General features: G+C 38.3%; 1 protein-coding gene across 2 annotated transcripts in view; it reads left to right on the top strand.

Annotated features, from left to right (window-relative positions):
• Window positions 1-20,612, top strand: part of Kynu (kynureninase) — a 118,790-nt gene extending 98,178 nt beyond the window's left edge. For both annotated transcript variants that reach the window (XM_075985304.1, XM_075985305.1), the window contains exons 11-14: window positions 11,372-11,424; window positions 13,131-13,216; window positions 18,932-19,162; window positions 20,107-20,612. In XM_075985304.1, the coding sequence (XP_075841419.1) occupies window positions 11,372-11,424; window positions 13,131-13,216; window positions 18,932-19,162; window positions 20,107-20,238 (502 nt within the window). In that variant the 3' untranslated portion in view covers window positions 20,239-20,612. The remainder of the gene's footprint in view (window positions 1-11,371; window positions 11,425-13,130; window positions 13,217-18,931; window positions 19,163-20,106) is intronic.
• Window positions 20,613-24,184: the final 3,572 nt, after the last annotated feature.

The raw sequence follows: 24,184 nt of genomic DNA, 5'->3' as shown, positions 1-24,184 counted from the left end.
TGGAGGGGTTTGGTCCTGCCTCAACTTGGAAAGCCAGGCTTTGTTGACTCCCCAGGGGAAGCCTTATCCCCTCTGAGGAGTGAATGAGGAATAGGAAGGGGGGAAGGTGAGGGGTTGGAAGGAGAGGAAGGGAGTACTGGGGTTGGCTTGTAAAATGAAAACAATGCCCCACTGTGACATTGTGACCAAAGAACATGACCTTATGGCTTATGTACCTACCACAGTGATTCCAAATGTTACTCAACTAACTTTACATGCCAGAACACAAAATTCTAGTACATTCAAACTGAGGTTGTTTCCTCAGGAAAAGGAACACATAATAGGTGGCTCTGGTGAGCAGAAGGGGCTTAAAGACTTGGGGATCAAGGTTTGGGAGCCAGCATTGGCCTGGTTCAAGCCTCTTCAGTGATCTTCAGGTCCATAGTCCTGTGTTGGGGCTAGGGAAAAAACTGGGGGTCTTGTGGGAGTGTGCCATGGACCGGCTCAGGGGAGTCACTCAGACCATGGGAAAAGCAGGGTCTTGGTAATCAGGAAGAGGCACAAGTTCGGCAAATGACAGACAGACACAACACACAAGAGAGTGGTTGAAATCTGCTGCGATTTTACTGAATTCATGTTTTCATTATATAGTATTCAAACAAAGAACAAATCAGAAGGTCATATATCATCAGTTGGCATAGTATGAAAGCTTCTTTTAGTCACATCAGCGATTTTTAAGAAAAGCATATTATCAGGAACAGGTGTTAGACATAAGACATCCTTTGAAGAGGAACTCTTGTCCTTGGGAACATAAATCTCAGACAAGTGGTTTCATCTTATGAATAGAAAGTTTCTGTCTCATTATCGCTATCATGGCCCTTCCTCTTTGTAACCCTTTCTTTATCTCATCTAGTGACCAAATATGCCTAATCAGTTCTCTGCACCTGTTGAAATACACTTTTTTTGTATCTTCTTATGCAGCAGTTCTCATAACTCATCATATGTTTCCACTGAATTGGCTTTCTATGCCAAAAGGTTCCAAGTCCTTCTAAAAGCCTCCTGTGATGGAGATTTTTAATTCAACTCGACACAAGTTCAAGACATCTGAGAGGAGGGAACCTCACTTTTAAAAAAAATTGTATTTATGAGACCAGGTTGTAGGCAGGCCTATAAGGCATTTTCTTAGGTACTGATTAGTAGGGAAGGAACCAATCCATGGTGGTGCTATCCCTGGATAATGGTCCTGGGTTCTATAAGAAATCAGGCCAAGCAAGCCACAGGGAGCGGAAGAGTAAGAGGCATCCCTCCTTTGTTGTTGCATCAGCTTCTGCCTCTGGTTCTTGACCTTCTTGAGTTCCTGTCCTGACTTCTTTCAATTCAGTGATGAACAGTGATATAGAAGGGTAAGCCAAATAAACCCTTTCTTTGTCAATTTGCTTTTTGGTCGTGGTATTTCATCACAACAATAGAAACCCTAAGGCACTTCCTCAAAACACATGGTCAGGTCTGTCAACGAGTTACTCTATGACCTGGAACCATTTTTTTTCTCATTTAGGGTTTTTATTCCTGTGATGAAATACCATGACCAAAAGCAACTTGAGAAAGAAAAGGTTTCTTTCAGTTTGAATGTCCCAATCATAATCCATCATGAAAGGAAGTCAGGGCAGGAAGTCAGGGCAGTAACCTGGAGGCAGAAATCATGGAGGAGTGTAACTTACTAACATGCCCACAGGCCAACCCGTAGGGAGCATTCTTCTCAGTTGAATTTCTATCTTCCCAAATGATCCAAGTTTGTGTCCAGTTGAAGGAAAACTCACCAGCACACAAGCCTTTCCCTTTCAAGTCGTCTTTTCTTCTCTCATGAGTCCCCTTCTAATCTCATTACCCCATTTTACTCTCATATAAATACACATACAAAACAAATAGAAAATATGGAGTGCATGTGAAAGAGAAAATTCAACATTTGTCTTTCAGAATCTGGGTTATCTCACTTATTATAATATTGTCACTTTTATGTATTATCATGAATATTTTATAATTTTATTTTTTACATTTAATAATATTCCATTGTGTGTATCTATTATATTTTCATTTTCTCTTCATCTTTAAAAGGACAAATGAAGTGACTTGATTTTTTTATACTGTAAGTAGAATAGCAAATATATGCCCCAAATTATCTCCATGGTAGGGTATAGAGTCCTATGGGAAAATGCCCAGGAGTGGTATTGCTATATATTACAATAGTTCTATTTATAGTTGTTTGAGAACCTTCCAGAATTATTTCCCTAATGACTGCACTGAATTATATTTCCTCCAACAGTAAATAAGGTAAGGGTTCTGTAAAAAGAAGACTGCACATTGATTTCCTGGCAGCCCAGACCCAAAAAAAAATCACACAAAACTATATTAATTACAACACTGTTTGGGTGTTGGCCCAGGCATATTTCTAGCTAGCTCTTATATCTTAAATTAACCCATTTCTAGTAATCTATGTATCATCACAAGACTGTGGCCTACAAGTAAGATACTGGCATCTTCTCTTTCAACAGCTCTATAGTATCTTCATGAGTCCACCATCTTCCTCCCTGCATTCATTTTAGCTTTTCCTTTTTAGCTCTATTCTGCCTGGCCATAGGCCAAAGCAAGTTCTTATTTAACCAATGGCAATAAAACATATTCTAAGCATACAAAGGAAAATCCCACATCATTTCCCCTTTTCTGTCTAAATGAAAAGAAAGTTTTCAACTTTAACATAGTAAATTACATATAATAAAACAGTTATAAAAAAAGAAATATAGTTAGAATATTTCTTTTTGAGTCCAAAGTTTCATATCTAACTTGTCTTTTATCACAACTAGGGAAAACTATAGCTATAACTATCTGTCTTCAATTCCATCAAAGACCCCAGAAGGATATAATATTACCTAAGTTAACAGGAAGTTCATTGTAAGAAACTCCCAAAACTCTAAAATTGACAACATCTCAGTGCCTAGATAGCCACCCAAAGGTCTTCTGTAACATTGGGGTATTCATCTTCAGCCTACAGGCCCTTAGTATCCAGCAAACTTAACCATGAAACAGGAAAGTTGAATGACTATTTTGCCTATACTGCTAGTTTTTCAATGACGTTCCTCTGTATCCTGCAGAATGTTTGGTAGACTCTTTCATGAAGCAGAAAACCTGAAGGACTGTCTCACATTCTTTAGGCAAGTTTATGGGTCCTTCATGTTCAGTTTATACAGCATGCTGTCAAGCAGTCCATGCAAGAGCAGTTTCTTGCCCAAATGGCTAGTCCTATCATACTAAAGGCAAATTCCATATGAGTTTCTTCAATGCCCATCATCCTCTCTGAAGTAACTGGTGCTGCCAGAAGCAGACATTTCTCACTGTCAAGATCAGTCTAATTTTTTAAAACCTTTTAAATGCCATATTTTGTAGATCTTTGAAGTGTTGAAGATTACCTGTCTAACTGAAGTACCTCTCTGTATATCTAGAAAACCTAACTAACATAAGTACATTTGACTATTATAAATGACTATCTATTAATCTATAGTCCTTAATTATACATTACATTTTTAAATGAGCTGTATAAACATAATACCTTAAACATGTGTATAAATATACATATAACAAAATTTACCTTCAATTTGTACCCATAGACCAAGAGCCATACCAATGTAAAGTATTCATTTCTCAACCATATCCCCTTTAAATGAAAACAAACATTTATAAATAACCATTTGGGGAATTTGGGTGTAGTTTTCTCCAAACTACTTTCTGTTGTTTGTTTGGTGAAGTATTTTTAGGATTTATGGAGACCTTTCAGGGGGTCTTGTTTCATCAAACCACATTATCCTGGAGGGAATCCACATGTTTTATATATATATTGGTTTAGCTTAACATCCCCTAGGAATCAAATCAAATTTCCATCTTTACATGGCTTTTTTTATTACTCCATTACTTTTTCTTCTTTATCTCTTAAGCCTAGGTACATTTATCCAACACTGTGACCCATTCAGATGTGTCTTTTGTCTGAATCTGTCTTATTGTGTATCTGTGTTCATTTTCTGGACAGAAGAATTTTTTTAAAAAAAATAATACTAAGCTGCATGGTTTGGACTAAGTCTACTGTTTTACCTGTTGGCTCTGCCTTGTCCAACATGGCAAGGGTATATTCACTGACCCCTGAGCCATGCTCACTGCCCCAGTTCCAGGGACACAGCATTACTATGTAAGCCATTAAGCAACTTGTAGCACTCTGTCACAAATATCATTTAAATGCACCTTACCAGTACCTCCCAAAAAAGTTGTTCATGCAGCCAAGACGAACCAGGAAGCCATCTCTTAAAGAAGTCATGCCTCTGCTTGCAGCCAGAAAACAGAGCCTATCTGAAATAAAATGTGGCTACCAAGATGCTCCAGTTGACTTCCAGTTTTGTGGGTCTAAAAGCCCTTTATATTTTAATATTATATATTTCTTAGATTTTATGAGGATGTATGTTGCTCCATGCTGGGTATCATTTTGTAATTGGAGTCTGTGCTTTAGTTTCATGACCACGGTGACCCAAGATAATTACACAAAAACTATATTAATTGCACCACTGTTTGGTCAATGGCTCTGGTATATTTCTGGCTAGCTCCTACATCTTAAATTAACACATTTCTATTAATCTATATATCACCATGAGGCTGTGGCCTACTGGTAGGGTTCTAGCATATTTTTCCTTCAGCAGCTACATGGCTGCCTTCTTTCTTTAGCTATCCCCGTATAGCTCTAGTCTGCCCTGCAATAGGCCAAAGCAGCTTCTTTATTAACTAATGATAATAAAACATATTCCTAGCATACAGAGGAAAATCTCTCATCAGGGTTCCTCTTTAGACATAATGCTATCCTCATTAGCATATGTTATTAATTTGTTCCCTTGGTAATAGCTACTTTAAACTGAGGATGATGAAATTTCAAAGTAGTTTCAATTTGAATTCCTAGATAACTAAGAATATTAGTTGGTCAGTTAGAATTTTTTTTTCAAAATCTTCATGTCTAGAACACTGGCCCACTTATTTATTGGCAGATTTCTGTGGGTGTTCATTACAGTATTCTGGGATTTAAAAAAAATGAATTCTAGATAGTAACCCATTCTCTGAAGTAGAGATGGCAAAGATTTTTCTCTCATCTTGTAGGCTGGTAAATTGGTTCATAGTTTCTTTTAATGCACAGAATATTTCTAATTTGATGTGATCCTACTGTAAATTAGTGGGGATACTTGCTGTGCCATTGGATTCATTCAGGAAGTTCTTGTCTATAACTGAATCTGGGCAAGTTTTCTCTACCTTTCCTCTAGCACTTTCAATGTTTGGTCATTTAAGTTAAAGTCTTTGATTCACTTTGAACTGATTTTTGGGTAGCATGAGATTCATCCATGGAATTTAATTCTTCTGCAGGTGAATATCCAATTTTGCTGATACCTTACACTGAATAGGTTGTTATTTTTCTAGTATTTTTTTTATATCCCCATCAAGTGTTAGGAGCCCATAAGTGTTGGTTTATTTCTGGACTATCTATTTTATTTTATTGGGCTATATGTTTGTTTTTGTGCCAGTACTCTTCTGTTCTTGTCACTATTGATGTATAGTATAATCTGAAGTCAGATAATGTGATACATCTGCCTATATTCTTTCTGCTTAGGTTTGCTTTTGCTATCCATGGTCTTTACATTTTCATATCAATTTTAGGATGTTTTCTAGTTCTGTAAAAACTTCATTTTAATTTTAATGGAGATACCATTGAATTTGTAGATTACTTTTGCTAGTATATTCATTTTTAATACCAAGTATGTTTCCATTCTTCTATTGTAGCATCTCTCTTTTCATCATTGATTTTCATAACTTAGAGTTCTCTATTTATGTTAATTTAGCTAAGAGTTTGTTAATCTTGTACATTTCTTGAAAGAAACAGTTATTTGATTACTAATTTTATTTTTTGCTCTTTTAGTCTTGATTTCATTAGTTTCTGTCCTGATCTTTATTATTACTTCTTGACACCAGCTGCATTTGGGTTTGATTTTGTCTTGTTTTTCTATAGTTTTGAGATGCATCACTAGGTTATTTATTTGCCATCTTTCTGATTTTTTTATGAACACAGTTACAATGATAGCCTTTCATCTTAAGCCATGGTTCGATGTATCCCAAAGGTTCTAGTGTATAATACAAAAATTTTCTTTTGATTATAGTTTAGAATCAGCACTGAGATTATCTATAAAGAAGAGAACATTTCCCCATTGGTACAGTCTTTTGTTCATATTTCTGTTATGAACATGTCATTGTGTAGTCTCAAGTTATCTTTTCCTCTTGTGATGCTATGTTGAACAGTAGGTCTTTGATATCCCTGTTAAACATAAACATAAACCATCATAACTCATACTCTTGAATTTTTAATATTAGCCCATACACAGAGATGACAAATACTCAGTTCTTAAGTGAATACACAAAAATGAATTAAAGCTTGCTAAATAAGAAAACATTGAAATATTGCTCCCAATTTTTGCTTTGATCTCGCTGAAAATGAAATGAAGAAACATGTTACTGTATTTTTCCACCTCTGTGTCTCACAGTCAGACTTTCCAAGAAAATGCCAAGATCTGATATGACTGAGTGCAGAAGACTCATATACTACAAAGTTATAAGTGGCTGCAAAAGAAATAATTCTACTTAATAAATCATTATTTTGTACATTTTGAACCTGTAAACTAATAAAGATAATTCCAAGTTCATATTTTCACCAAAACCTTTACTTAGTTCCTTCATTCAGCAATAAATTTTATCTCTTCTACATTGTTCTTAATTTTTTTCAAAGACTATCATTTAAGCTACTAATCTAATAACAATTAATTCTGTAACAAATTTTATCAAAACATCCTTCTCTTGAAATATTTTATAAAGTGCTTCTGGCCTGAGGTAAACATGGACATTGACATCCTGTAGATTAAATAGCAAACTCTTGGCTACCTTATAAATGTTTACAGAGGCAGTGATTCTTTCAATTAGAATGAGATATATCTTTTTTCTTTCTTTTGTGTTTTTGTGTTTCTTTTTCTGTGGGCATGGACTTTATACATTATCACCAGAAATGTCTCTAATTATGGTATGCCTTTTAAATGAACTGTGTTGTGTCTTTCAGTCAGCTCTTCCATATTTTCAAACTTAATAGACCATGAACTCATGAAGATTGACTTGATCATCTTATATAAATAAATTCCATTCTATTTCTTCTTCCACTTTACCTTGCTGTCATTCAGACAGTTACACGAAATGTGTCCATAATTCCCACATTACACTTAAGAAAGTTCTGATTTTTATTCTAAACATATGGAAAAAAATAGATATTTTGAAGGGTGGTCAGTTGACTCCATAGATAAGTTGACTCTGTAGATAAAGGTACTTACTATCAAGCATGAATGAGCTGAGTTCAATCCCTGGGACCTACATGGTAAAGAAAAAAAATAAACTTCTTCAAGTTTTCTTCTGAACCCTACAAGGCTCTGGGGCACACAAGTCTATACCCTTCCATACACAAAATTAAGTAAATAAATAAATGTGATTAAAAATAAGAAATCTTTTTGCTAAGTATGCCTTTGTTTAGACTCCTGTTTGAATGAATAATTTTAAAAGTTAAAATAAAAACAAGTTTTAAAACCATTAAGTAAATTTCCATGAAAGCCTCTTCATTGCATGCTGGGTACATTTCAGATGGTGGACAAAGCTGTGGGCTTTAATCAAGAGTGCTCTACTGGGGAAAGTCGCTTTACTGAAACACAGTGCCTCGTTCATGCTTCTCTGTCTCTCTGATAGTCTTCCCTTCTTTTTCTGATAAAATAGACCCATATTTTTGCTTGCCTTCTCCAGGGGAGCCCCTTTCTCATCCCAAGGTGGGTCCATTTTCCTGCTTGTGCTCTCTGTATTGACCATTCATGACCCATCACACCACACACATACCCCGACCTACAACCTCGTCAAGTCTCTAAACGCACAAAGTTGTATTCTGGCTGGAGATAAAACAAAAGCATATGTCCAAGTAATTATTAAATATGATCAAAATACATACTGCAGGTACTCTCCATCTTTCTTGATTTCGTGTGACTTGTAGTTATTAGCTTATCCAGCTCTTTGCCTCACTTTTAACTTAAGAGCTACATTATAATTTATTATGTAGATGTTCTACAATTTACAAAACAAACTTCCCAATGAAAGAAAAGTTTCTTTAAGTCTTGAATAGTTGATAAGAAGATGTTGTACCTATACTTATATATAATTTACACCACATTGTTTCTTTTTTCAGAAAAATAATTCTTGGATGTGAATTTGCCAGTAGTATAAGTATTCATAAATTTTATAAACATTTTTTCTTTGCTTTCCTCTGGTACACATCACATAATACTCCTAAAATATTATGTGAGGAATATCCTTTTTGTCACATTTATATCAATAGAGGGCATAATCAAATTTTTCATTTTTTCTAATCTGATAGGGGAACTATGATGTCTCTTTATAACTATAGTTAGTAATGTCATCACTAAATCGAAAGCTGCTGTTTTGACACTTAAGACAAATTTTTAGACAACACTGACATTTTGTACACTTTGGCTTTTCTGGCATTTTTCTCACTGTTCCCTTCTTTTCTTTCTTCAACTTTTTCTTTTTTAAAAGACAAGGCCCTCATAGGTGGCCAGAAACTCTCTGTCCCTGAGGCTGCCTCTGACATTAGGTCTACTGGACTCTACTTCCCAGGGCTAGGACTCCAGGTGTGGAATGCTATCACCCTTTGATCATTCTCACTGAATTACTTTGTATTACGACTTTCTAGAAAGGTTAAATTGATTGTAACTGATACATAAGAACACAATTATATATAATAAAACCACACAGTGTGTTGATGTACGTGTACATATTTAAGCTCAGGTTGGCTGTGACTATCTAAAACACATGATTTTTTTTTTTGTGGCAAAGCTATTTATACTCCTTTTCTAGCTTGTGAAAAACATTATGCTCATTTGTAATGTCTCATCAAACTATGGTGCAGTGTGGCATCAAAATTTCTTAGGCCCGTCTAATATTATCGCATTATCAATTGATCAACTTTCTTCGCCTCCTCCTTCATCCTTTCCAAACTTTGGTAGTCAGCATTCCACTCTAAATGCACTTAAAATCAGGTCCTTTACAATTCTGCACATCAGTGGCACTGTGTTTGTCTTTCTGTACAGGTTTTGTTTCATTTAATATAATGCCCCCATTTCTATCATGTTGTCATAAATGACAGGATTTCCTTCTTCCCCTATGGTTGAATATTGTGCCTACATACATATTAAGTTTAGCTAGGAGTTAGAAAGATGGCTCAGTGGTTAAGATCACTTGATACTCTTCCACAGGACCTGAGTTTGGTTCCCAGAACCCCCAAAGTGACTATTAACCACCTGAAACTTTAGCTGCAGGGAGTTGCATGCCATCTTCTGGTCTCTACAGGCATTAGATATGTGTGTAAAACAGACATATAGGCAGATAAAATACCTACATACATAAAATAAGTAAATCTCAAGATCAGCTTATCCTTTGTGATATAAATTGAAAATGACTGTTTAGATTGTTACTCAAATAATCTTTTCTAGTTGTTTGTTCTACAGAAATGTTCTCAAGATTCTTTTCACTTTTATTACACAGTGAATTATGTATTTATTCACTTGTTGACATACTCTATGTTGTTTTGAATTGGAACTTTCACAGATAGTAAAATCTTCCAGGATCATTCCCTGTCATCATAGATTTTCACAAAGATATTTCTTAGTTTTATTTGTTTTCCCTCTGACATTTGAGTCAGCTTCACTTTTCATAAATAAAAGCAAGCTTGCTTGCATTTTTGTGTGGCTCATATTAGATTTGTACATCAAATCAAGGATAATTGGTTTCCTTTTGATAGTGATTACTAATCATGTCCTTTTGAAGTGGTTTAGAAACGTGGGCCTTGCCGGGCAATGGTGGCACACGCCTTTAATCCCAGCACTCAGGAGGCAGAGGCAGGCGGATCTCTGTGAGTTCAAGGCCAGCTTGGTCCACAAGAGCTAGTTCCAGAACAGACTCCAAAGCTACAGAGAAACCGTATCATGAAAAACCAAAACAATAAAACAAAACAAAACAAAACAAAACAAAAATGTAGGCCTTACATGTTTCTTGGTACTATATCTGTATAATAATGCAAATTTGTCTTTAAGAATTTACTTTTGTAATAATTACATGTTAAACTATTTTATTAAATTACCAATTTGTTCTTACCAAGTACAGAATTATATAACTTGAAATTAGTAACAATTTGCTTCTTTCCCTAATCTTTTTCATCCATAAACTCTTGCAGTTTATGCTGGAAGCTTTGGTGTATCCCTGCCACAGTCAAATTCTTTATGCTTGTGCTTGTTTACACTTAGGATTAGTTTGCTTTTATATCTGTCATTCTAACTTAGTTTCTATCGATATTATATTGCTCTTATAAAATAGTAATTTTTCAAACGCTTTATGTCTGATTGAATAATTTTTGATGGATGAGAATCAATAATTTTGAGATTTATCTACTCCAAAACTGTAGTGAGATAGCTTTTATTTTACAATTTTAGAGTTTTTGTTTTGTTTTGTTTGGCTATTAACAAACAAAACTGCTATGAACATAGTTGAGCAAATGTCCTTGTGGTATGTTTGAGCATATTTTGGGTATATGCCCAAGAGTGGTATTGCTGGTTCTGGAAGTAGATTGGGAGCACTGTGCTTTTCTCACAGTTTGATTGTGTGGGTTTTTTGTTTGTTTTGTTTTGTTTTTTAACTCTAAATTATTTTGTTCTATTTTCCAACTAACAGCGATATGCATGATTTTTTCCTTTATAATTTGTATATTCTGTCTGGGTACTTCTGATATACTCAATGTAAACTAAGTTCAAACTGAAAAAATACATTTCTTTAGAAAATTATTTATATGTTCTCAGCACTCTATCAAGTTTTGCTAGGCCAACTCTCTAGGACTTTACTGTAAAATATTATGGTATAATCGGTGATTTTAATGTTTAAGCTTTAGTTTATCATTTAAAAATAAACCCCCACTAATGTTCTTCTGAAAGCATTTGAAAAAAAATTTAAATCATTGTATTGAAATATTAATTGTAACTATATATTATTGTTCTAAAATAAATAACGTGAGAAAATGTATTTTCCCTTATTTTTGATAGTGTCTTATCCTCTTGTGTAACATTTATATACTTAAGTATTAGCTAACTTTAACCACAATTTATTTTAATATGCTGGCCACAAATTCCTAAATCAACATTGTAGACCAAATGCCTATTGTTATCTTATATTTTAGGTTAGTGGGATGGTTTGGCCATGAACGCAGTACAAGATTTAAGATGGATAACAGTAAGTATATTCGATTTTATATTTTATATGTAATTTTGTTTTGCCTTCATTCTGATTTTCAGCTGACTTTGGATTCCATGTAATAGACATGTCCCATAGGGAATGCACTTTGAAAATGTCATTGTGGTTTCCAAAATAAGAAATGACATTTCAGTATGTAAGGCTAAGTGTTTATAGATTTAGCGTGATTTTGTATTTTATCCGTTTGAAGAGAGATTAAAGGAAGTGAAATCTAGCCTGCGGCTCATGTGGCTTGGTCAGATTCCCAAATAGAAATGGCCAAAACACATGCAGGGAAGACGGGGCAATTTGGTGATCGAGGCCAGCACCAGAGAAACATGACTGTCAATCCCAATCTGCTGCTTAATAGTTTTGTGATAATGCCAGTCATTGTTCTGTTCCACATATTCAACGTGAATAATGTTGACTTCAGTGTTCAGTTTAAGAGTAAGTTAAATTCAAAATTACAAACCCAATGGTGTACTGGACTGCTATAAACAAACATTGACATTCATTCTTTCCAGTTATTCCCCGGCTATGGCATTTGCCATGCACCAAAGTATAAGAATCACTATAAGAAGATGCATCAATGGGTAGTAAGCTGCCATGCACTAGCGTCACAACTGCCCTCTTCCTTTTTCCCATGGCTGTACCCCAGTCTTCTAGAACATCAGAGGTATCATGAGCATTTGTCAGTTAGGCATAAATTTCAGTGTCCAGATCTTAGGAGCTGTTTATATGTCTTTAAATTGGCAATAGCCAAGTCACAGAGTTTTGGTTGACAACACTAGTAAAATTAAAAATCAGACTGCTAACCTGTTAGCTTCAGGCCTGTCACCTCCATTAACTGAAGTAAGATTTCTTTTCAGTCATGAGGGAATTTGGTCACGAACTGAGCTGGCTCTACTGCTATGACATAGGAGATAGGAACTATGTTAAGTGCTCTGCTCAGCTCTCTATTAAGTCCTAAAGTAGCCATAAAGGCACATACATATCACCTAGGCCATTGTTCAAAGAGCCTTTGCTTTTAAAAAATGATTTGAAACCATGTAGTGGATTGAACTTTGCTTGCTGGTCTTATTTCAGCTAGCCCAAGGATTGATGACTTTCCAAAGACATTTAATACTTTTATTTTAGTTTTAAATGAATTTCTGATCACCCCAGTGTTATTAGATTTACCAACCCCTTTCTTTTCTAGCTCATCTTATATAGGCATATCTTCTATCTCCTCTCCTTTTCCTAAGAAAACCATGTGACCTACTAAAACTCCTAGAGCTAAAATCACTTCCCTAGGTCATCTTATTCCTCTCTCTGCCTTCAGGTGACTCAGGTTCACATGCCTTGTAATCTTGATGTTCTCTCTCATGATATGACATTCAAAATAGCTTTTAGAGCATAGTGTAAGAAGGAAATACTATCTTGGAGCCAGGAAGACAGAGGGTAGGGTTTAGACCATTTGTTTCTTCCTTGTGGGGTTATAATGTCAAGTCAGCTGACAGGGCTGTGACCAAGTCATAGGCATTTCCATGGGATGAAAACATGCCAAAATTGTCCCTCCTCCGAGTTTCTTTTATTCAGGAATGTCTCTGGGGGAGGGGGATAGTTTTAAATCTTACTTTTAAAATATTGACTTCTTCATAGTTGTAAGTCACTCTTTAAAGGATGTTGTAAATAATGATACTACTATAATTATACTAATTTTTCAGAGCTGCAGTTAATCCCTGGGGCCAGTGGATTCCGAATTTCAAACCCTCCCATTTTGTTGGTCTGTCCCTTGCATGCTAGTTTAGAGGTAAGAAACCTGGGCTTCTGCCTTCCCACATCCTGTTCTGCTTGCCTCACCTGGTTGTCACAGGTCCTAAAGGGTTTCTACTACTCAGAAAGATCCTGAATAAGCGCTAGCAATGGACAAAAGGCAGCATTTCCCACTGGGACAGTGACTATGACTATGACCTTGAATTTGTTAATTGGACCTGATGTGGGAAGAGGCATCCATGGCTGTTCTACTGAGATGTATATGGACTTGACTGAATCAATGTTCATCTTTCTATAAATCAAATGAGCATGCAATATTTAATTCTAAGTTAATTCATTCAAGAGGCTGATACGTACTAAGAAAGAATTGCCAGGCATTGTTGTGATTTCTAGGCATCCTGTTACCTCCAGCTGTGCAAGCCAAGGAACAACCAACATGCCCTGTAAAAGTTACCTAACTTTTGTAAGCTAAATGAATGGAGAAACCATATATAGAATAAAGTGGCTTCACTAAACAGGGTAGGTATTTTATACTGAGGTGTCTATGGCATTATATCTATGTATAATTTTGGCATAATCACTCAGTATTTTCTTTTAAATTAATTTATACATTTTGTCTAAATTGATTTTACACAATATTAATATTTGTAAAATCAGGTTTGTAGATATGTATGTATACAAAAAAGGATATAGATAAATGAACATAATCTAGAAATTAAACTGTTATGTGTTTGATATCACTTAGTGATATTCTAAATTTATTCCAGTAAATATAATACGTATAATTATTATTTATCAGGTAATTAAAATTATATTACCTTGGGCTAGAGAAGTGGCTAAGGGGTTAAGAATACTGGCTGCTCAACCACAGGAACTTGGGTTTGATTGCGGGCACCCACATGGCAGCTCACAACTGTCTATAACTCCAGTCCCAAGGAATACAGTGCCTTCTTCTGGTCTCTGTGGGCACCATGCACACATTTGGTGCACATATACACATGCATGAAGAGAAAACACCCATACATATAAAATAATAATACATTTCTAAAGTTATATATTTAATATTGATATTATTATATTATTGAATAAATTCAACTAAAATGTATTTCAAATTATACCTCTTTAAACAGATGTTTTATGCCTCCGTTAGTCAATTAAAGATTTAGGATTTTTTTTAATACCTTCTAAAATCACCTAATTCGTGATATTTTAGGAAATCCTGTTGTGCAGGATTTGACCTTGAAAGTGTTGATTAAAAAGAAAAGGTCTCTCTTCTATACCGAAAATATAGTAGTTTCTTATCATGGCCACTGAGTGGCAGTATCAAATTCCTGTTATTGTGCACCTTTATCGCTTGCTTTCTCTTTTCATTCTAGTTTAGGAAGCACCTTCTCAGTTTAACCACTAGATGGAGCATGTGCTGTTTTCACCTTTTTGAACTGTATTGTTTTGATAGAAAATAGACCAAGTGACAACAAGATTAGTTTTCAATCTGCTAAACACTTTTCAAAATCTTTTGGAGGAAAAGTCTGTCCAGTACTTTGTCTAAGTATATTTAGTAGTTGTCTAGTACTATTTAATAACAAGTAACCATGAAGAGAAACAGTGTGTTTAGTGGTTTGGAAACAGGAGGTGTTATCCCACTTTGCAAGGTTGTAACAGAAGGGCTAAGAATGGAAGCCACCAAGACACACCCTAGTGAGCTAGGCAGGGCTAGCATTTACCTCATTGCTTCTGATTTCCCTTATCCATATATTCTGAAATTGTCCATTTTATTATTATTTTTTACTCAAGACAGGATGACCTCCAATCAGTTGCCTCCACCTTTGAGGTGGAGTGATTCCAGCCTGGGGGGCCACACCCAGTCCCTCTCATTTAGCAAACGATCTGCACAGAAGAGAGGCAGACTCTCCTTTATTCTACCACTGGTCTCATGCTGAATGAGAGCCATGTATATCAACTTTCTATTTCCAGACTCTAAGGATCGACTGATCTTTCTCTTTAATACCTAAACTTAAACCTACCCAACAAGCCTTAACAGCCACCTGTGGCTGGGCACACAGGTCACATTGGCTTTGGGTTTGGGATTTGGGATTATTGTACCTATTCACTACCAAGGCTATGTTCTAGCCAAATGGTCTTTTCCCCATTTTTAGTTTTTAATTTTTAGACATTTTAATTGAAATATAATTATGTCACTTTCCTCCTTCCCTTTTCTGCCTCTAGCCTCTTCTTCTAACTCATTCTCTGCCCCTCTCCAACTGAGCCTCTTCTTTGATCATTTTGTTAAATACACCCTCAATCTTTGTAGCAACTGAAGGGGTTTCAAAGTTTTTTCCTCAACATTTTAAACTGCAAAGGTGAAAAATTACAAAATAACACCCAATCCCCATTTCCATCCTCTGATATTGTAATCCCCATCTATTTCTGAGCCAGGTCAGTAAGCATTGGCAAGTTAAGCTCCTTGGCTTTATCTTATTATGTTTGGTTTGTTTCTTTCTGGGAGAGAGCAGACCATGCTGTGGAGATGAGAAAGGAGAAATGTTGGGGGGAATGTAAAAAAGAGGGTTTGAAGTGAGAAAATCTGTGCAATGGGGGAAGTGAAGACTTGGGGGAAGGCCAGCTGGGGGAGAAAAGGGACAAAGGAGAAAGGATGAGAGAGTAGGCAGAGGACACCCCTTACTGAAACATGACCAGGACTTAAATGAAAGAAACAAATGATATAAAATTTTGTCTTGTCCACTTACCTTTCAAAACATTCTGTTTTTGTTTGTTCTTTTGATTTTTATTTTTCGAGGCAGGGTTTCTTTGTAGCTTTGTAGCCTGTCCTGGAACTAGCTCTTGTAGACTAGGGTAGCCTCACAAGGATACACCTGCCTCTGCCTCCTGAGTACTGGGATTAAAGGTCTGCACCACCACCACCCGGCTCATCCTTTCAAAACACATATATATTCATTGAAAAGAACTTTAAAAAATGTATTTATGCAGCGGGTGGAGGTAAGCAGGCCATGGTGCACACATGGATGTCAGAGGACATTTCAGATTCTGTACTCTCCCTCCACCTTTGTGTACATGGGCTCTCTTTCTTGCGCAGCAAGTAGTTTGCACGCTGAGACATCTCTCTGGCCCTGTCCTGTTGATTCTTAATGTAGAATCCTCCAGTTGTTTTTCAAGTATATAGAATAAAAATGCCTTTGTTTACAACTCCAATTGTTCAATTGATATTATTAAAAGTATTTCCTATCATCTGTTTGAAACTGTCACTTCCGTCCACTGATGAGTGGTGGTCATTTATGCAGCCATTTGTTTACTCTAGTTTTGTAATGAAGACGTGTGGAGCAGAGAAATTTCAGAAATTTCCACAGTTTTCTGACTGCTAAGTTACAATTTTTTTTGAATTTTATATTTAATGTTTGTATTTTATATAGCAATAAGGACACAACTTCTGCTCAATATATACATTTATAATGGTATAAACTATAAAAACTGTTCAAAAACACAAATCGAATATTCAAGCTGAGTGCATGGCGATGAAGCTCAAGAGAGCAGCAGGACAAATGGAAGGTGTTTCTTCACAAGGCATAGGGACCCACGTTTGAAAACATAAGACACCAGACAGGCATGGCAGCTCTCCATCCCAGCACTCAGGAGGCAGAGGCAGAGGCAGGTGGATATCTGTGAGTTCTAGGCCTGCCAGGGATCCATAGTAAGACACTATCTCAAAGGAGAGGAAAGGAAGAAAGGAAGGAAGGAAAGAAGGAAAGAAAGGGAGAAAACCTGAAGGAAGGAGAAAAGAAAAGAAGCAAAAGTAAAGGAAAGGTATATAGAGAAAAACAGAAATAAAATGAAAGAAAAAAGAAAAAAAGTGATAGTTAATGGTCTCCAAGAGCTTCATTCCCTGCAGATACAAATGAATTGTTAAAAGTGATACCTTTTCCTCCATATGCATAGGGTCTTCGTTCACGGAGCCCATACCCAATGGAAAACACTCTCTTTGTACAGTCCTATTTTTCCTTGTTATTATATCCATGGGATGTGGTGTTTACAAGTAGCTACATAACAGTCGACATATTAGGTACCATTCAGTAGGATCCTTAAGTATTATAGTGTGTGAGAGGATGTGTCAAGGTCGAGTGAATGTTCAGTGCTATTATATTATGGGGCATGGCTGTCAAGGGTTTGGGTACTTGCAGGGTCCTGGAAGCAGGTGGAAAGGGGCAAGTTGTATTTTACACATTACACTACGTGCATATTTGGGGGCCAGTAGCTGAACCTGAAAATTTTATAGAATAGTTTATCAAACAATATAATTCTAGAATCTAATGATATCCAGAGAGAAACTTGAGCTAATGCATCTCATCGTCTGTTTCAAAGTCTTATGAGACATGCCTGGCCAGTCTGCTCCTACTCTGCAAAGAGTGTGCTGTCCTAAACCCTGACTGGCTTCCCAGAAGCCCCAGCTGGCCAGCATCTTGTTTTGTAAAAGGTAATAAAGCTCCGGGCAGCTTGGCCCTAATGTCCTGAAGCTGGTGATGCTGTCTCTACAAAGACACCTGCATTTTCCTACACCAGCCTCTGCCTGCAGTTGCATCTTCCTGCAGCTCCATCTGCCTGCAGTAACAGGTGCAGTCACTCATCTCAAACAGTGCTTCTCTCTTCAGCAACTTTACAGCTTGAGGCCCAGACCTAGAGCCTGCAGCTGGACCTTCACTAATTTCACTAAATCACGGTCCTAACTTTTAGCAAGTCCATACCTTATACACAGTATATCCAGAGAAATCTTGGCTTACTGGGTCAAGTCTTATTAGAATTCCTTCTCCCACATGCTGTTTCATGTCTTGATGAATCCCACTATCACTGAATGACATCACTCACATTTATTCCTGATCTTTTCGCTCATGTTACAGCAAAGGACATTAATGGAGTGCCATATGCATCACACCGTTAACATTTCCTCCGGTCCTTATGTGGAGGATACATTTTTTAAACAAGACAGAAAGGCATGTCTGTTCTGGCTCATAATATTAGCACAACAATTATTGTAGACCCTTGTCTCCAATTCTGACAGGCCCATCAGACAGCAAGTGGTAATGTTTTGCACAAGTGCTAGAGTTTGCAAGGAAAGGAGAGGTAGAAGGTACTGGCAGCTAAATTCCTCAGCAATAATAAATACTTATGCAGCATTGTTAGCATCCCTGAGAAAATCAGCTTCATAATTTAGCTTTGCAAATATAAACTGGGTGACAGCGATTCACACCTTTAATCCCATCCACTCAGGGGGATCTCTGAGTTCAAGGACAGCCTGGTCTACACAGCAAGTTCCAGGGCAGTCAGGGCTACACAGAGAAACCATGTCTCAGAAAACAAACAACGACAACAAAATACTGACTTGATAAAATATAGTGATCACCAAAATGTTGTGGAGAATACTAAAATCCACATTTACACATGTATTTGTCTTATGTGGGATGTTCTGTGGACCAAACTATATACAGACAACAGTTGAATGGTCTTAAGCAAAACTTTCCTTCTCTTGCAAATATTGTTTAAAATGGCATTTACATATATTTTCTTCACTATTAATGACAAAGCATTTAAAAACATGGCTTGTTTTAATAGAGAAAAGATTTCCTGAAAGGTGATGAGCTTTTAATAGGTCGAAAATGGGAATTTCCTTTTTATGTGCGATTTCCATTTAAGTGTTGTGTCTCTTTAAGTCAGTGGGCACTGCTAATCTGATTGTCATTCTCAGCTCTTCCAGCAAGCAACTATGGCAGCCCTGAGGAGAAAATCCATTCTGCTGACAGGCTATCTGGAATACATGCTCAAACAGTACCGCAGCAAAGGGAACACAGGAAACAAGGGGCCACTTGTGAACATCATCACCCCAGCCAGAGCAGAGGAACGTGGCTGCCAGTTAACACTGACCTTTTCCATTTCCAAGAAAGGCGTTTTTAAGGAACTGGAAAAAAGAGGAGTCGTTGTATGTATATGATCAGCTTATGGCTTGCATTGAACCACGGGTTCTCTTTGGGTTTCAGTTTAGGATGGGTCTTAGGTTCCTCAGTTTACATATCATTCCTGTCAGCCAGTCAGGATAAGTTGAACACCAACTTAGCACTCATCACTCTGCAGATTGATAGTCACAAGGGCCCTCTGCTGTTTCTGATCAGATTAGACAACAAATCCTGCTTTTGAGAAATACTCTTATTATTTACTCAGTTTTTAACAGTTAAGAGGGAATATATTTCATTGAAGTGAAGGAAAGGTTTTTACCAGTTTTGACTTGGAGATAGATAGATAGATAGATAGATAGATAGATAGATAGATAGATAGATAGATAGATGGATGGATGGATGGATGGATGGATGGATGGATGGATGGATGGATAGATAGATAGATAGATAGATAGATAGATAGATAGATAGATAGATAGATAGATAGATAGATATACATATGCATATTCTTAAACTTGGTCATGGTGATAACAACGCGACGTGTAATTATGTGGTCCTACTTTCAAACCCATCAGCAATTCTGGGGACAGAGAGACAATCCCCCTCTCTATGACTAAGGGTTGGAGAATTAATAAAGGGTGGTTTCTACTCCTAGCATCTCACTAAGGAATTGGACATTTAAACTGGTCGCAGGGTTTCATCAACCCTGAGGCTTACCCTCTGGAAAGCTGGGTAGAGAATCCATTTTCAAAGATAACTCTCAGTGACTTCAGAAATATAATTTAGACAGTCACATTGAACCCACTGCTGTGTCAATATTAAGAAGAAAGTTTAGACTTACAGAGACAGTTTTAAAAAAAATGCTCGTGTATTGAGTTTTAGGGAAGTCATGATCTACAGAATTTTATATTGTAAGTAGAGTTTCTGTGTGTGGATACTGCTAAGATGACGACTTTCTTTTTCTTTCCAGTGTGACAAACGAGAACCAGATGGCATCCGTGTGGCCCCTGTTCCTCTCTACAATTCTTTCCATGATGTTTATAAGTTTGTCAGACTGCTCGCTGCCATACTTAACTCTGCAAAATCTATCCATGTTATCTAGAATAACTCAAGCAAATCTCACTTCACCACTCTTGAATTGTAGTCATTAATAATTATCAGGAAATTGGTTGTATAGAACTGGTAATAATTATATAAACTTGGAGAAAACTTGACAAATGCATTAATGACTGTGTTGCTGGGGAATGTAGAGTCTCTAAGACTCGGGAATCAGTCATTCCATGGCTCCAACCTGTAGGCCACTGTCTTGATCAGCTGTGTATTCCATGGTCACTGAAAGGTTTTCTGTTTAATCTGTGATTAAACTGACAACTTTATAATCTACGTGGACGTCTTGTATCAGCACAGGAAATGTCTCTTTAATTCTGATGTAAAAATAAGTTTTTCTTTTAAAACATGCAACCGAGTCATCTGAAATCTGTATGATCTTGTGATGTTCCATCTAATTCCAGGAAAAGAAAACCCACTTTCTATGCCATTACAATGTGTGTGTGTGTGTGTGTGCATGTGTGTGTGCATGTATGTGTGTGAATGTGTGTGTGCATGTGTGTGTGCATGTGTGTGCATGTGTATGTGTGTGCATGTGTGTGTATGTGCATGTATGTGTATGTGTGTGTGCATGTGTGTGTGTGTGTAATACACATACATGACAGATGAGGGTGAAGGTGCTTAGGCCTACATGCTCATGTGAAGACAGAGAGCAACACTGGCTATTTATAAAATTTTATTCATATTTAAATATATATAATATGTGTGTGTGTGTTTTGCTTGCATGTTTGTCTGTTTATCATGCATGCGCATGCTCTGTCCACAGCAGCTAGAATAGGGTATCAGATCACCTAGAACAAGAGTTACAGCCATTCGTGAGCTGCTATGTGGGTGCTGGGACTCCAAACCAGGTCCTCTGGAAGAGCAACCAAGGCTCTAGTCCTCTTAAGTATCTCCCTAGCCCTTCCACCTCATATTTTGATACAAGCTTTCTCATCAAATCTGGAACTCACTTCTTCAGCTCGTGTGGCTGACCAGTGAGTGAGTGTTCAGAGTTTCTCTGTCTCTGTCTCTGTCCCCTCCCATTAGTGCTGGATTACAGGTGCACACTGTCTCACATAGATTTTACATGGGTTCCGGTATCTGAACATAGGTTCTAATGTTTGGGCAGCCAGCACTTCAACCACCAAGCCATTCCCCAGTCATCACTTTGCTATTTTAACCTTATTTTTTATTTATACTTTGTGTCTTTCACATCATGCATCCCCATCCCATTCATTTCTCAGTCCCTTTGTATCTACCCTCTGTCCTTGAAACCTCCCGACCAAGATAAAATAAATTTAAGACAAAAAGAAGAAAAAAAAATCCATCATAGAAGCTGTAGTTTGACACAGTGGGTCATGCAGTAAACCCTTTTATCCATATATCTTGAGTTGCAAGTGTTCAGTGCAACGAGTGATTGGTCTGGTTCTGGGTCTTTGATTTCTGCTACACTTTGATGCTGGGTTCTCACCGGAACTCCTCTTGGTTACTCTGCTATTGTGTTGTGGAGATCCCGCAGCTTTGAGTCTGTCAGACCACCCCCTTCTCGTGTTCCAAGAGATCACAGATGAGTTGGATGTTGTGGTGGGCCAACTCATAAACCTGGTTCTGGACGTGGGTAATCTCAGGGTTGGTCAGCCCACCAGCTCGCCCAAGTCCTTACCACCATGGTAGGCTCTCCTGCATTGCCCAGGCTAGTTCATTACTTGGAGTGATGAGCAAGAAGTGGGGCCACTTCTCCTGCTTTCACGTCCTCAGGTGACCCTATTTTCCCACACCTACACCTTTGGGTCAGCTCTACTAGGCACCACTCTCCCGAGTGCCACGGCTGATAAGGGGCCAGAACAACTTGCTCTTATGATCTGAGGGCTAACTCTCCCACCTGCCTCGATCATTGATGGGTGCGGGCAAGGGTGGGGGAGCATCTCTCCCCCACCCATCTTGCCACATAACAGACGATTAATGGGGACTGCTCTCTCCCATGCTCACCACTTCGCGTCTGGATCAGGCACACCTGCCATTGGGGTTGGTTCTATTGTGTTGCCCAGGTGAGGTACAGGGCCTGCTCGCCTGAGTGTTGCATCTGGTGGGGCCAGGGTCAGCTCTCTCACTCTCATGACCTCAGGGCCAGCTCTCTCACCTTCATGAGGGTGCATCTCTCCCTGCTCGTGCCACCAGATGACTGACGGCAGGTGAGTGATGGGGACAGCTCTCTCATGCTCCCAGCGTCAGGAGTGGCTCACTCACGCCTCCTCCAATGCCGTTGACTCTATTGTGCTGCCCAGGTAAGGTGAGGTTGGTTAAGGGGAGGGTCGGCTCCCTCATCCACCACAGGTGGCTGGGGAAAGGGGGAAAGGGCATCTTTCTCTTACCCTCACCGCCGCTTGGCAGAGAAGTGGTTTATAGTCAGCTACTCCCTCAGGTCTATTTCAGTTCCTCCTCTGCCATCAGGATCAGCTCGACTGTGCTTCCCAGGCAAGGAACAGGGCTCTCTTTCCTGAGCACTGCAGGGGGCAAGAGGGAGGGTCAGCTCCTTCATCTGTAACAGGTGGTGAGGTGTGAGGGGTAAGGGGGACGGGACACGTCTCCCCTGCCCACACCACCACATGAGAGATGAGTTGTGAAGACAGCTCTCCCACTCTTACAACCTCTGGGCTGACTCACCTCCGCCTCCACCAGCGGCGTTGGTTCTCTTATGCCACTCAGGTGAGGTAGAGGGTCTGCTTCCCTGAGTGTTGCAGCTGTGGTAAATGGGTCAGCTCTCTAGCCAACTCGAGAGGGTAAGGACAAGGTGGGGGGCATCTTTCCCTCACCCCTACCACCACACCACAGATGAGGGAGGCAGTACCAACCATTCCCCTCTCACATCCTCAGGGCTCAGCCATTGCTTTTGATGCTACTACAAACATGTATCTATTGGCAAAGTATTCTAAAGTCGCATGTATAAACAGCAAGATGTAATGCTTACTACATGACCGGGGGTACTAATTGGATGAACTTGAATGAAATAAACTAGGTCAGACAACTACTTTTGATGCAGTAAGTAATACAATGTCAGACCGCCGTGGTAACTGTACCGACACACACGACTCTCTTGTTTACTAAGCAATTCAATTCCATGTATTCCGCACATACCTTAGCTAATGTAACAAAGTTCTCTACTACACTATCTTACCTTCATTGATGAAATGACTCTCAGGACCTTGACCCTCATTCATACATGGTTTGAATATATGTATTCAAACTGATACAATCTCCCTTCAGTCAAATAATCGTGTAAAAAATAAAATAAATTCTTAATTACAACCAGTAGCATCCATTGATAATGTCCTCCTAGCTGGCCCACTGTTGCTGGGATAAACATTGTGCTGGCTTTGTCAAATGAACACTGGATAGAGTCATTTGGGAAGAGAGAACCTCAGCTGAGCAAATGCCTCCACCAGACTCACCAGACTAGCCTGTGAGCAAGCTTGTGGAATGGTTTTAGTTGATGACTGATGTGGGAGGGCCCATCTCACTGGGGATGATGCCACTCCTTGATGGGTGACCCTGGGTGCTACAAGGCAGTCTGAGAAAGTTGTGGGCAAAAAGTCGGTAAACATCAGTCCTCTGTGACTTCTTTTTCAGCCTTTGCCTCCAGGCTTCTGCCTTGAATTTCTGTCTTGACTTCCGTGGATGATGGGCCACAGACTGTAATGTGAAGTAAACCATTGGCTTTGCGAGTTGCTTTTGATCATGGTGTTCTAGCACAGCAGTGAACTGTTAACTAAGACAAACACTATCACCAAAAGCGACTTAGGGAGGAAGTGGTTTATGTCATCCTTCAGGTCATACAGTCCATTGTTGAAGGAAGTCGGGCCAGGAACTCCAGCAAGACAGGATTTGGAAGCGGAAACCACAGATACACTCTCCTATTGGCTTGCTCACAGGTTTCTGTCAGCTCCCTCTCTCATACAGCC

This window comes from Microtus pennsylvanicus, chromosome 9, assembly GCF_037038515.1.
Source record: "Microtus pennsylvanicus isolate mMicPen1 chromosome 9, mMicPen1.hap1, whole genome shotgun sequence".
In the NCBI taxonomy this organism is placed as follows: Eukaryota; Metazoa; Chordata; class Mammalia; order Rodentia; family Cricetidae; genus Microtus; species Microtus pennsylvanicus.
Note: the sequence above shows the minus strand (reverse complement) of the source record. Positions and strands in the feature narration are given on the sequence as shown.